We start from the raw sequence: 14,851 nt of genomic DNA, 5'->3' as shown, positions 1-14,851 counted from the left end.
GCGCAGCTCTGTGCTCGCCTCCGGAAGTGCGGGGTTGTGGGCGGGGCGCGTTCGCTTCCTGGCTTTTTCGCCTGCGAAGAGGGGCTGCTGGCAGGCGGGAGGGTGCTGAGGTGCTCGGACTGCAGTTTGCATCAGGCCCTGGGCTCCCCGTTGAACTGAACGGCCGCCGTGTCTGTTGCTGGGTGGGCGGACCTACCTACCTGCCAGGCGGACCTGGACTCCTGGCTGAACCGGTCTCCGTGGCTGAGGCTTGCTGGGTGTGCAGATCTGGGCACCCGCCTGGACTGGGAGCCCAGATCTGCCTGCTGGGTGGCCCTGGGCTCCCACTCCAGCTCGCCTCCACGGACCCCCTGCCAGTTGGCGTTCCCCTGTTGCCTGATGCTCCACGTCCCAAGGGCGCCCTTTCCCACTGGTGTGATGGTTTGGGGGGCACACAGCCATGGCCCTCCCCCAGTTCTGCCCCTGGTTTGCATAGCACAAGTAAGGTGGGAGGAAGCAGTTCAAGGGCTGTGCAGTAGATTTTTCCTGTGACTTAAAGAAGAACAGGTTAGATGTTCAGGTTAGAGGCACCTCACAAAGCAGAGGGAGCTGCACTTGTGTTTGCGGAGTCCTTGGATTCTAGCTTCAGGGGCTGACAGTGTAATTTGCAAGCTGATGTTCTGGATTTGTGGGGAGTGTTTCAAGGTCTGTTTGTCCCTTCCTCAGTTATAGGGATCGGTTTCTGCTGCTGTCATCTTATTCCTTCTCCAGGGATCACAGCTGCTGCTGCTGCTACTTCTGCAGAAACCTTCTAGCGATGCTAGAAGAGGAGCAGGTGCAAAGAAAAGTGCTTCAGTATGAAGCTTTTATCAGTGATGTTCTTCAGAGGGATCTCCAGTGAGTGGTGCTTGAAAGAACCCAGTTCTATTTTCTTTCTATCCCATGTCATGTAAACACACAGTCTGATTCCTCTTGGGGCACAATCCTAACCAGGTCTACTCAGAAGTATGTCCTATTTTGTTCAGTGGGGTTTACTCTCAGGAAAGTGTGGTTAGGATTGCAGCCTTAGTCAACTTTCTGTTGGTGATTCCAAGCAGTTATTCATGTTTCTCCCCAGAAAGGTGTTGGAGCAGCGGGAGGAGGTCTATGAAAAGATTGCTCAGTACCTACAGCTCAAGAATGTTATCATGAGAGTGCAGGTAAGTCTGAACTGCTTTCAGTGCTTTATTATAAAATACTCTATTGAGTTCTCTGATGGTGTAATGCAGAGGTTTTTATGTCACAGACAGTAGGATAAGGGCCCAGTCCTATCCAACTTTCCAGCTCTGGTGCAGCCGCAGTGCAGCCCCAAGGTAGGAGAACAAATGCTCCCATGCCTTGAGGAGGCCTATGGGACTGTCCCCCCCCCCACCACAGGATACAGTGCACACCCCCTTGATATAGTTGCACCAGCCCTGGAAAATTGGATAGGATTGGGCCCTTAATGGGTTAGTTGTGAGGGTTGTTTCACCCCAGGGAACAGCGATGGATTTCTAAACTTCTCTCCTTTTTTCTCAGGAAACAGGAGCTCAAGAGCTGACAACTCAAGTGGACCTAGGCTGCAATTTCTATGTCAATGCAGAAGTGTGAGTAATTTTAAAAAGTACTTCTCTGTGTACTTCTCTGTGTACTCTGCTGTTTTCTGGAATACTTCTTTATTGGAAGAGCTGGCAAGGAGGCAGGATGTGGTGTCAGCAGTGGCCCCTTTAAGGGTTAAGGCCTGGACTTTCAGCAGAGGGTGTACTGCACAGCTGTAGCCACTTGAAGGCAATAAGGCCCTCAGGCATAACAGCAGCTGATGAAGGGAGAGTTTGGGGTGGGTAGCTGAAGAAGAAAAGCTGAGACTGAGGAACTAATGGACTACTGGAACTGCTGATGGACTGGTGTGTGAATGGATTTTGGAGGCTGCTGGAGACACTGAGATTGGTGTTTGGCTGCCACACCCAAGACCTGTGGAGGACCAATGTGTTGCTGTAGTGGCAGGAGAGGGGAGGAAGGAGGACCTTTGCCAATTAAACAGGCAAGCTACCCTGGGGGTGGTGTTCAGCAGTACTACAGGGCAGAACCAGGGTCATTTTTGAGGAAAGAAGGGGACCTAATTAGCTTAAAGTGGGCATAATTCTCCAGGCAGAGCTTGGCCTTGGAATCTGGTAAAACAACTTCAGCCCCTTGTTTCCTACACTTTTAACTGCATATTAAAGATCTGTCACTGGGATAAAAAGTCTTGTAGCCAAAAAAAGTGGAACACTCAGAATGGGAAATGATTAAAGTCATAAGGTGCCAGATAGCTGTTGAGTTCAACCACTTCTAAGCATGCATGTGCTATCCGTACATCACCATATTCCATAGATATCCGAACACAATCAAGACTACCTTGTCTTTCAACTAGTGAACTATATTAGCATGTAAAGCAGGTAACTGGGCAACTGTACCACTTGCTTAAGCTAGTTAAGAAATCCCCTTTTGTAGGAGGGGAAGGCACTGGTTCCCAAACTTCCACAGTGGGTTGTTTAGCATCTTTTGTAGCTCATTACTGGGGTAAAGGTAGCAGTTGCTAATGTTTACCTGTTCAGCCATTAAAGGCACAGGGACTCTGTGGGGGGGGGGGAGAGAACTGGTCTGAGTTCTGTGCTGCAGAGAGAATAGTATAAGGAAACCACCAATTCATATCTCATCTCTGTCACAAATTTAGGCAATCCATCACATCAGCATTAGTCCAACATTTGCAATATGGGTTAAATCAGTGGTTCCCAAACCACTGGATCTGATTTTTGGTGGGTTGCACAACTGACAAGGAAAATGCATTGAGCCCTATGGAAAGTAAAACTGAGTCATACATGAGCATTTACTCTTGAGTAGGTGACTGTGCCTCAGTTCTTATCAAAGACCAGGTGAAAGGGATCATTAGGCCACCATAAATGTCCTGATCTGATGTAAGCAGAGCTCAACAAATGCTCCATAAGGTGCTTCTCACCCCAGTAGAAGGATAAAAATGGAAGCTTGAGCGGATGATAAAATGAATTCTTTTGGTCTCATAAAACTAGATGGGTCCTTGCAGAGTGCCATTTTAAAAAGTGGGTCCTGGTGCTAAAAAGTTTGCGAACCATTGGGGTAGACAATCGTACAGATCTATATAGGATTGTTGTGAGGTGTATAGAGAATTACAATTACACATGTGACATCTTGAACAGTAACTGGTATACAGGCATCCCCCGCTCATTTGACAGGTTAGGACAGCCATTTGCAACCTTTTTCAGCTCAGGGCACACTGACAAGGCACTAAAATTATCAAGACACACTACTAGTTTTTACTTACATTAAATCACTACATTACAATTAATTGTTAATATAATTAATACAATTATATTACATGACAAAGAAACTCACAAGAAGCTTGGAGAGGAAAGGATATGTGATTGTGAAAAGGATGGAAAATGTTATTAAAGTGTTATGCGAGAAAGTGCTGGCAAAGAGAGGTCAGATTGAGCACATAGGAGAGCTGTGGGTGAGGGGCAATGAAGAGACATGAGTGAAACAACTATAGGATTTAGCTGGAGTAGGGGGAAGAGAGAACTTGAAGCAAGTGATTCTGAACCTTTGGAATGTGTTGAGGAGTGAAGGGAGGGACAGTAAGGGAGGTGCTGACTGCAGTTATGAGATTTGGGGGGCAATGTGCCTGTGGGAGGGAGTGGGGTGGGGAGAAGTGCCCATTACCTGCTCCTGTATTTAAGAAAAAAAAGTATGACCAAAAGCCCAATCCTAGGCAAGTCTACTTAGAAGTAAGCCCCATTATATCAATGGGGCTTACTCCCAGGTAAGTATGGAGAGGATTGGGGCCCAGTGCCCTTCCCCAAAAAGGCAATGCAGGGAGGGTTGCTTTGGGGAGTTGCAGGCAAACTGTGGCAAGGAAAAGGGACTATCCAGAACCTTTTGAGCCAGCCAGTTCTTAGGCTGGTGGCCTCAGCAGACTCACTCGCTTAGTTCTCACTCACTCCACCAGCTGGGACCTCCTCCAAGCTTCTCTGGTCACCCAATCAGCACACAGAGGAGGCAAGGACTTAATACCCAATCCTAGGTGTGTCTACTCAGAAGTAAGCCCCATAATAGTCAATGGGGCTTACTCCCAGGTAAATCAGGATCAGGTTGCAGCCTTCAAGTGACAGCAGGTGGTGCAAAGCAGCTGTGACCAGCCCCTTGGCTGGCTGGCTGCCTGCTCCTTTTCCTTCTGCTGTGCATAAGGCTCAAAGCAGCCGCTTCCCCTGCGTGCACGTCTGTCTGTTCTGATCTCTACGCACACCTGAGGCAGCCTCTCGGCACACTAATGTAACACGGCACAGCAGTTGAAAAACACTGGGTTAGGGTCTGGAGCAGTGGTGAAAAGTGGAACCCAGTCTTTTTTTTTTTAGTTTACGAAGACTTCAAATGCTTTTTTTAGCTAGCAAACTATAAATACCTTTTTCATCTTGCATATTCTGGCCTTCACACAAATATTTCTGCAAATGGACTCTAACACCTTCAGGAATGGGAATAGACCCGGTTTGAATCACCATGTCATATGTAAATCAACACGGGGGAGGGCAGTTGTAGCCTTTAGAACAGCAGAGAGAGGTTGAAACAGCAAAGATTGCATTGAATGAATGTCTTCTGGATATAAGTGAAATGTGTTGAAAGAACAAATTGTCAAAAAATGAACTGTTGGAAAGCAGGGATACCTCTATTGAGAAAGTGTGTGTTTGGTGGTGCTATTCTTGTCAGAGCAACTTGGAACTCAATCCCATCCAACTTTTCAGGGGTGGTGCAGCCATGTCAATGGGGCATGCACTGCATCCTGTGGTATGGGGCAGTCATGGAGGCTTCCTCAAGGTAACGTTTTTCTCCTCCCTGCATTGTGACTGCATTGGTGCTGGAAAGTTGGATTGGGCCCTTAGTCTGAGTGTGAATGTGTTTATCAGCTTGGGGAAGATTTCAGTTGACAGTGAGAATTCAAAGAGCTAATTGGATCTGGCTGTGAAGGAGACAGATCGGGTAAATCTCATTAGGAGGAAGCAGAGAGTTAAAAGGTGTTTAATGAACAGCACTAGGCAGGGGGGTGTAAGTTGACAAACACCTTGTTGAAGATATAATCTGAGACAGTAAAATAGCAGCAAACACTTGATGGTGAAAAAGATTCACTTTCAAAAGGCCAAGCATAGGCATGAAGTCCCCAGGACATGCACTGGATCCATTCCAGAGGTTCGTCCAGAAGTTGGAATGTGTGCAGATCAAAACAGCTGGCTTTTTCTTATCCTTTGTATTGCACCTGTGACCACAGTGCATAAGCGCTGATGCATCTTGGGACTGAGAGCACAACGTATGTCTACTTGGAAGTCCCATTATAGTCAGTGGGTCTTACTTCCAAGTATTCACTCAGCTTCTATGACTTAGAAAACTTGTTGCTGTATCTTATGTAAAATGGCATTAAAGAGGGTGGCGTATTTACACTGCACCCAGCACAGCACAAGCCACAAAACAGGACTCTGATCAAGAAGCTTACAGCCTAAAGCTGTAATTCTCAAGCTTCATTCTATGAGTTGAACTATTAGTGTGACACAAAAGATAAAATAATTAAAGGCCTTGTGAGCCTGCAGCATGCATCCACAGAGGAAGTAGCACACATGATTCATTGTTCTCTTCTTGCCTCTTTCCAATTGGGAAACATGTCCCAAACGGTCAAGACCTCCCCAAGGGATAGGCAATAGTATTTATTATTTCATGTATAAACGGAAACTTTTTCAGCTATAAGAGTAATGGTCTCACTCTTCAGGAAAAATGTAGACCATTGGAAGTACGAGGATTGTAGATCTAAAATTTGGCTGGAGCAAGAGAACCTAGATAACTGAACTGATAGGGTCCTGAAAGCAGGGTTCGTGAAGCTTCCTCTTTTTGTCCTCTCTAGCAGTTTGCTTGATTTTGTACTTGGGACCAGAGTATGCTCTTTTAGCCAACTCTTCCTTTTGATGGCAAGTTTTCTAATTGACTTGGGGAGACTTTGCTATTGTTGAAAATACTTGCTTTCCCCCCAAAACGTATAAATTTCATCATATATAGAAATAGCTAACCATAACTTCTGGTGGTTTTGGGGTGTGTGGAAAGGAGAAGTTGAGAATTTGTTGAGGTCTTATCCCCAAATGAACCCTTTCTGGATAAAAAAATTTTGGGTTTTTTTTTTTTTGAAAAAAAGAATGTGTGTTGAAAGATGATTAGCAAAACAAGAGCTAAATTTAGGCAGTCTTCCCACTAGCATTCATCCCATGCAAGGAAGTGTGGTTGAGTGTGAAGTGACACTTCTATCTCCTCTTCCTGCTGGCAGAAGGCCAAGATCAGTGTCAACACACATTGGCCCTCAAAAAAGGAACAAAGTGTTGCCATTCATCAGAACAGTGTTGAAGCTGTGGAGGAAGCCAGGAAGAGACTTGCAGTTGGTGCAGCTCTGTGCGTAACTTTGAGGTTGTTTCTACGAGAGAAGCAATATGTTTATATAACATGCTCCCCACTTCTGCCACCCTTGGTTTGTATGTTATTTTGGTTGAAAAACACAGTTCTTTGAACACTTGAAATGCCGTGTATAAGTTCTGAAGTATTAGCTGAGTTGTTTCCCACTCTGTTATGGCTGTGATGGCATGTCAGCATGCAAATAGTGGTTAAAATCATGGACCAGGAGCAGAGACAGTCAGGTTCAAATTTCTGTTCTGTGACAAAGCTCACTGGGTGACCTTAACCCAGGCACTAAGCCCAGCCTACCACAAAGGTTGTTGTGAAGGTAAAAGGGGACGAGAATCATGTATGCCATCTTGAACTTGATGGAGGAAGAGTAAGACAAATGTAATAAACTCTGAAATGGGCTGCTCCATAATTGCAAGCTCCAGTAAGAATACAGTACACAGTTGCTATCTCCTCCTGCTCTCCACTTTGGCCAGGTCAAGCTCACATCATTTCCTATTTCTGTCCTCACTCTGCTGCAGGCCAGAAACCTCCACCATCTTTGTAGCATTGGGTTACGGGTTCTTCGTGGAGTTGACACTACCTGAGGCTCTGGCCTTCATTGAGAAGAAGAACAAACTACTGACAGAGTGAGTTGGTTGAATTCACCCATCCCTTATTTACTAGTTCTGTTCATTTTCATTTGGCAGACTACATTAAAGCATCCTTCACTAGCCTGGAGTGATCATGTTTCCCAACAGCTAGTAGTGTCATGCTCTGGCTCTCTCTGATCCTCATAGGCAGACCATGTGGCTGATATGTATATGGAGGAGACCCCAGAGCAATGATTGTTAATATAGTTTTATGGCTAAATAAACCCCATAAGCCTTTGGATTTCTCCTATTGAAGTTTGTCTACACTACAGTGTAATCTGGTTCAGTAGCTATTTCCACTATGTAAGGATCTCTATGATTTTAGTACTTGGATCAGCACTAACTCCATAGCACTGATCTGTCAGAGCACAAAAGAGCTCTAGCAGAGAATTCTCAGCTTCCTTACCAAACTACAGTTCCCATAAATTTTTTAGGAAACCTTGATAGGCAAACATAAGTTTGTAGAGTATACATGCTCTTAATTGCAGTTCTCTAGCATCATACATTGCCTTAGTGCAACATATTGATAACAGTAATGCTTATAACAGTGAGGAGCCAAAAAAAACTTCAAGAACATACAAGCATATTCTTTGGGGCAGACATTGGCCTCCGTATTCCCAAAGTATTTTCAGTGCTAAAATCCTGACCTGGGACATATAAAAAGAACATCTCTAAATATGTGCAAAGCATGGTACCTCACTGCTGGGTAACCATACCTTATCGCTAAATGCTTGCTATGGATGGGGGCTGTTCCATGCCTTGCAAGAATAAATTTATTACAATAATAGACAATTAAAAAGTTAAAATTTCAGATAAAAGAACATGGCTTCTTAGCAAAGTTTTGTTTGCTTAGCATTAAAGTGATGTAAACCAGTTGGACCACTTTGCAGTGAGAGTTAGCAAAGAGTTAGGATGACTGAGAGCCCAGTTGTGGGCTTGAAAACGTGCCGTAAGTCAAGTTTGCGAGGCTTACCGCTAGCTGGGCTAGTGCCAGATGGGCGCCTGGCCTCTGCTGTTCAGCGGTCACATGGACCGCTGAGCTGCGGTAAGGTAAGTGGGGGGAGGGGAGAAGCGGGGAGGAGGCATGCCTGGGAAAGGGAGGGAGGCGGGTCCAGTAGAGCTCTGCTCTACCAGATCCAGAGCATTTGTGCGGGGCTTGGCGCCCTACACAAATGCTTTTCCCTCATTGCTGACCTTTTGGTTGGTGGTGAATCGAGTAGCCCTATTGCGGGGCCCCTTACCCGGGAGAAGGGGACTTTTGTCCCCTTCTCCTGAGGTGCCGCCCACAGCTGCTGTGGGCACGCTTGGATGTGGCGGCAGCCGTTTTCGGTGCTGGCATAGCCGCGTGCCACAGGATTGGGCTGCCTAACTGCTAAAATGTCAGTCATAGCTAGAGCAATTCACATTTGTGTAGCTTCACACAATGAATATTTACATTAGAAGCCTGCACTGTGTTTGGTAGGGCTTACTCCCAGTAACCTTATTCTCCTGGTTTAGGCTCAGGCAAAGGTAGTTGCATATACTGCAACAGGGACAACAGTTGCAGACTAGCACAACATGGTCCAGGTGCTGTTAGGATTTATTGATCTGATCCAATCCATCCTCCTTCCTCATCTACAATGGTTTTCCTCCATTTTTGATAGGCTCAGCGAAGCCCTCACCAAAGACTCTGCCAAGATCAAAGCCAATATCCGGATGGTTTTAGAGGTAATTGGGTAGGAGTAGGGAGTATTTTGTATGGGCTTGAGGGTGTGCATTAGAAGTTTTTCGACTGGCGACTCCCTTGACCTACTGGACCATTGGCCTTTTCTCCCCATTAAGGCTACTGTCGTATAGGTTGTATAGGGCAGTGGGTTTTTCGTGAAGATTCCACAGCTCCCCAGGGAGCCACAACTTACAGTTTGGGAACCACAGGTTTATGGCACAAAATATCAGTAGGAAATTGAGTTCAGACTTTTTCTTTGCCTTCTGCACAGGGCTTACGTGAACTCCAAGGTCTCAAGGACCTGACTGAGGAAGCCAGAAGGGACATCTTTCCATAGGCACTTGCCCTCCTGTACACAGAGGTGATAGTTTTCAAAGCCTGACATACTGAAAGAAGAGTTGATCTCTTGGGCATTTCAGTGACAGCAGGAACTGCACTTGCAGCTGGAGAAACGCATCTGAGTGAGGTGTGGTAAATGGGAGGTTGTGGGGTGGAAGGGGAACAACTTCTCACGAGGCAGGCAAATTGATGTGTCTGCTCCCAGTGCTTGTCCCTTCTCCGCCTCTATTTCCCCTGGCACTGTTTGTTAGTGCAAACTCTTTTCAACTGCAAAAAATAAAGATTCTGCATTCCAATGTTTCTCTTATTTTTCCTTCTCTCCATCCAGTTTCCCTTCTGGGAAGCAATTCCTGTTAGATGCAGCAGGAACCTCATTCTTTATAAAGTGCTTTACATGGAGTTGCCTTTGAAGACCTTTCAGAAGCTTCAGCTTGTACTTGGGTGTTGCCCAGTGCAAAACAATGTGGCAAAGTCTTGCCTTTGTTTCTGTGCACATTGTCATGTTGCTAAGTACAATTCAAGGACCTGGTGATTACCTTTAAAGCCCTGAGCTTCAGGTCAAGATGCCTGAAGATCTGCCTTCTTTCCATATTAATATAACTGTCTCTCAAGAGCTGAGAGGTTGGCTTTTTTCATGTTCTGTTTTTTGAAACTTTGTGAATGGAGACATGTGAGCAGGCTTTCTCAATAGTGACCACCAAGGTGGGGAATTCTCTGCCTTCTAGCATGTGTGTGTCTCTTCCACCTTGCAAGTGGTTGTTCACAGGTTGAAAATCTGGCTTTTCTCACTAATATATTTGATGTCTTTATGATCTGTTACATTTTATGTTCTTTTTGCTTATGTCTTTGGATTTGTATTGCTTCTGTTGTGTGCTTATAATTTTGTATTGATTTCTTTCTATTCTGTTGTAAGCGCCCTTGTGTTCTTAACGTGAGACAGGCAGTATCAAAATGTTTCACAGTGACATTAATTAAACACAGGCTGAATATTAAACTGAATATTAAACACAGGCAAGTAGTAGAGGGAGTCCTTTTTATTAATATTGTTTGTTAGCCACCTTCCCTGTGCTGTAAGTAATAATAATAATACAGGCATTTATATACGGCCTTTCTTGGTCATCAGATTTCTTCTCAGACTTTAATTCAAGGCGGTTTACATAGGCAAGCTGTTCTAAATCCCCATAGGGATTTTTACAATTGAAGAAAGGTTCTATCTTTCAAGAACCGCACAACATTTCAGATGGATCTTTTGTGGTCTGTTATCACTTAGTGGCCTCCAGATTCTTCCCACGCAGGCTGACAAGCAGCTCCATCTCTCCAAGAGCAGGTGGAGTAACTCGGCTTGGCTTGTCAGCTGCTTCAAGGTCTCACCACTCACGGTGCCGGTGGCCTCGAACTGGTGACCTTCGGATGTTAACTTCAGGCAGACGGAGGCTCAACCCTCTAGACCAGACCTCCTGCCCATAAAGTAGCATGCAACAAAAATAAAACCATTTACCAATAAAAACAGTTTATTGGTAACCAAAAATCAAAGGAATTTTTCATTCATCAGCCTTGCCTGCAATAGGGTGACAATACTTTACAGTGCAATTCTATGGGTTATTGAGCTGTTGCATACAAAAGTAGGCCGATGGAAAATGCCTGACCCTGGCTGGAATGCACAAAGCCCAGTGTTCATCAAATGGCTTAGTAACCAATATTGTCCAGCAGATGGTGCTGAAATGCTATTCCAAACTCTCAGCCCACAGTTTCCCTTCCTCCTGACAAAGATTGCAAGGGATCTGCATGGAAAGAGCAAAAAGAACAACCATAAAGTCTGGTTCCAATTTAGCTAGATGGTCCCTAGGTTAAGCTACTTGCATTGCTTAAGAAAGCCACAAGCCTTGCAGCTGCAGGTGAACAAGTGTGTGTTCCACTGGATGTGTCATTCAGGCAACTGGCAGAGAAAAAACAAAGACTTCCTGTGGGATAGGAAATGTATTATTTTGATTTCATCAAATTAATTAGTTGGAGAAGTGGAATCCACCTGGCTTCTCCATCCCACCCTTTGGGCTTAGACCAGTGGTACTTAAGATGGTATCTGGTGGTATTCGCAGGAAATCCTGGACACCTGTCTCTCAGCAGTGAGCCCAAGAACATGATGCAACAAACAGCAGTAGGAGCTCAGCAGGTAGAGCTCCAAAGCATGCTTTTCCATGCTCAAAAAAGCCCTCCAGTCCACCCCGAGCTTCTTACTGGTGGTTGTTGCATCACATCTGGCCTCCCTATCCAGCAGTAACTGGCAACGAGGTAATCACCGGTTACCTCCAGTGGTACTTTGGACTATGTGAAGTGGTACAGTGGAGGACAAACCTTGAGAAATACTGGCTTGGGGCATAATCCTGAGGTGCCCATGGGCTGGCGCAAGTCCAGAAGCAAATGAGGTTATGTTTTAAAATAGAAACAGCACATGAATTGAGCATGTTGCATGGGAAAGGTACTTTCAATACTGTGAGTGTATCAGTCAGGCATTTTGAACTTGACTGCAGAATAAAAACAGACTATAACACAGCTCGTGCCTGGCATGTTGGAGCACATAGATGATGTAAGGCATGGAGATAAATTCTGGTTTCAAGAACTGTCACTGTCTGAGGAAACTGTCTCCAATTCCCTTACACTGAAGTGTAAAGAAAAGCAAGTGTACATTAAATTGTGAGCTGGATTTCTATTAGGCCCTCTGGGGACACAAATGGAACATTGCATTGCAGGAAGGATGATTGGGAACTCTGGGAGGAGTAATCAGTGGAGTCCTATAAATTTCACTTCTCTTCCATGCTTGGCCACATGTTGTCCTGCAGCACTACCACAGCAACCCCATACAGTGTGTCTGTGAATAGGGGTGGAAGGAAAGGAACATACTTTCCGGAGTGGGTTATTCCTTTGTGTTGTGTGGAGGTGAGCAGGCAGCTTGGGCTGGGAAATAACCCTCTATTTCTCCTCAGGATCCTTTGGTGAGAAGTTCCTTCCTGTAGGGCAGTGTTTTTCAAAGTGGGGCATCCTGATGCCCAAGCCAAGTCCTGACACCCAAGCCTGAAGGCCCTGGCCTCTGCCCCCTTAAGGGGAGGAGGCAGCAACACAATCCCCAGGATTGTATCACTAACAGGACTGCAGGGACTGGGATGCACTCACCAGTCCCTGCAGCAACTGTCCTGGGGTGTGGGGAGCCCTGCGTGAGCATCTGCAGGGCTCCCCAGCTCATCAGAAGTGAAAGTGGAGCGATTGTGCTTGTGAAGGTTGCTAACTAGGAGAAATCAGGAACTTCCAAATGCGCCTATCAAAAAAATTGCTGATCAGGGTTGTAGTTTTCTTCAACTTACCATGTATATGACCAGACGTGTCATGGAAATTTGTCCTGGCTATTGCTGAACTTCAGCCTGACTTATAGGGGGCATAGATGTGCAGCCATCAGAAATTAATGTGTTAAGGCTCTACCTCACATCTTTCCCCCAGTCTGGTCCATCACCTAGGTACTGAAGTCTGTTTGCTGGAGGAGAGAAAGGGTGCTAACTGACCTGGCTGCCTTTTGCTTTTACACAGATAACACATACTGCAAGCCCTTGTAGCATTTTCACCATTCAGCACGCAATCCTAAGGGGGAGTTGGGCTGGCACAAGGTTTGAGAGTGCTGCAAAAGCCTCCCTATGCTGCCACAGGCCTGGAGGATGGGTGAGTTGTGCCGGCCAAGCTCAGGAGTTGCACTGGGGGGCATTCTGGGATGGGGGGAGAGTGGGCACTGGGCTTTCGTGGGGGCAGGCAGATGGGGAGTGGGAGGTGGGGCTAGGACCTGGAGATTATGCCCCCCATTCCCAGGCAGCATTTGGCTGCTCCATTCTGCGCAGATCTGTGCCATCTCTGGAGGTGGCTCTGATCCTAGTAGACCCATTAGGGCCACTGCAGCGTGACATGGGGTAAGGGGAAGTGATTCCCCTTGCCTCGAGCTGTGCTGCTTTTGGCTGCAAACTTGCGCTGGATATATCTGCTGGCCTGCCTGTTCCAGTGCAAGTTAAGATTGAGATGCCTGTCTATCAGAGTACCAGAAGGAAATTGGCTCTAAACTCTTGTCTTTTACCAGACAGGCAGGATATCTTTACAATTTAAAAATGGCTTATTGAAGAAAAGGAAGAGGAATTGGAGAGGAAACTGAGCGCTTTCCACATGCGCTGCCTCCGATGCATCCTTGGCATCAGCTGGCAGGACAAAGTTCCAAACAACACAGTCCTGGAACGTGCTGGAATCCCTAGCATGTATTCACTGCTGAAACAGAGACGCCTGCGTTGGCTTGGTCATGTCGTGAGAATGGATGATGGCCGGATCCCAAAGGATCTCCTCTATGGAGAACTTGTGCAAGGAAAGCGCCCTACAGGTAGACCACAGCTGCGATACAAGGACATCTGCAAGAGGGATCTGAAGGTCTTAGGGATGGACCTCAACAAGTGGGAAACCCTGGCCTCTGAGCGGCCCGCTTGGAGGCAGGCTGTGCAGCATGGCCTTTCCCAGTTTGAAGAGACACTTTGCCAACAGTCTGAGGCTAAGAGGCAAAGAAGGAAGGCCCATAGCCAGGGAGACAGACCAGGGACAGACTGCACTTGCTCCCGGTGTGGAAGGGATTGTCACTCCCAGATTGGCCTTTTCAGCCACACTAGACGCTGTGCCAGAACCACCTTTCAGAGCGCGATACCATAGTCTTTCGAGACTGAAGGTTGCCAATACATTGAAGAAAAGAAAGGACAAAGCACATAGTAGGAACAATAGAGGGGTATGGTCATGTGTAGCAAAAAAGAAATCAAAACCAATTTCTAACTGCATTGTCCCTGCACTAAAACCTATCCTTAGGCAGATGGAAGATCTAGGGCACAATCCTAACCCCTTATGTCAGTGCTTTCCAGCACTGGCATAGCAGTGCCAATGGGATGTGTGCTGCATCCTGCAGTGGGTGTCTGTCACTCACGGAGGCCTCCTCAAAGTAAGGGAATGTTTGTTCCCTTACCTCATAGCTGCATTACCCTTATGTCAGTGCTGGAAAACACTGACATAAGGGGTTAGGATTGTGCCCACAGTCTCTCGTTACCAAAGAGGCAGTTTGACTTAAGTAGTTGCTCCTCCTTTTTCCAACTCATCCTCTTTTCAAGGCATGTCAGCAAATAGGGTTTCAACTCAATTGACTAATCTTGCAAAAATCTAGTGCAACCCCTGGGACTTGCCCAAAATGATGATCAGGTAGATGGACTCAGCTGATGGGCAGATGTGGCCAAAAACCAGTGGGGTTCCACAAGTGTCATTCTTGTCCATTGTTTGAAAGGGTATTGGGGCCAGACAGGCTGACATTTTCCCACATACTGCATGGATGGACCATTCAAAGTGGTTACCAGGCCCTCTGGCTTGGGCAGAGAGATATGGGGTGAAGAGTTGGTTTAATAAAAAAATTAAACAATAAAAACAACCATACAGTAATCAAAGAAAAAGGAGAAAGGGGACAAAGAGCAATCTAAACAAAAACAGTTTTCCACTAGTCTGAACTGTTAGCAAGGAAGGACTCTAGTGAGAGGACATTCCAGAGATCAGGGGCTAAAGAGAAGGCTCTGTCACAGGTAATCGCCAACTGTACCTCCACTGGAGGTGCCACCTACAACAGCCTTCC

At 46.1% G+C, this 14,851-nt stretch overlaps 1 protein-coding gene across 3 annotated transcripts; it reads left to right on the top strand.

Moving 5' to 3' along the window:
• Positions 1 to 11: 11 nt before the first annotated feature.
• Positions 12 to 10,184, top strand: UXT (ubiquitously expressed prefoldin like chaperone). Of its 3 annotated transcripts, XR_010793823.1 has the most exons (8): positions 47 to 182; positions 706 to 876; positions 1,097 to 1,178; positions 1,537 to 1,604; positions 7,020 to 7,127; positions 8,774 to 8,837; positions 9,107 to 9,301; positions 9,503 to 10,184. XR_010793823.1 is itself a non-coding variant. In XM_066616037.1 (7 exons), exons 2-7 carry the CDS (start codon positions 797 to 799, stop codon positions 9,170 to 9,172), a joined length of 468 nt encoding a protein of 155 aa, XP_066472134.1. In that variant the 5' UTR covers positions 12 to 110; positions 706 to 796; the 3' UTR covers positions 9,173 to 10,184. The 3 variants fall into 3 exon arrangements, 2 of the variants coding, with proteins under 2 accessions (XP_066472134.1, XP_066472133.1); XM_066616037.1 differs by having other exon boundaries at positions 12 to 110; positions 9,107 to 10,184; XM_066616036.1 differs by having other exon boundaries at positions 9,107 to 10,184.
• Positions 10,185 to 14,851: the final 4,667 nt, after the last annotated feature.

This window comes from Tiliqua scincoides, chromosome 2, assembly GCF_035046505.1.
Source record: "Tiliqua scincoides isolate rTilSci1 chromosome 2, rTilSci1.hap2, whole genome shotgun sequence".
NCBI classification, from domain to species: Eukaryota; Metazoa; Chordata; class Lepidosauria; order Squamata; family Scincidae; genus Tiliqua; species Tiliqua scincoides.
The sequence above is the reverse complement of the archived record's forward strand: the minus strand, read 5'-3'. Positions and strand labels throughout refer to the sequence as shown.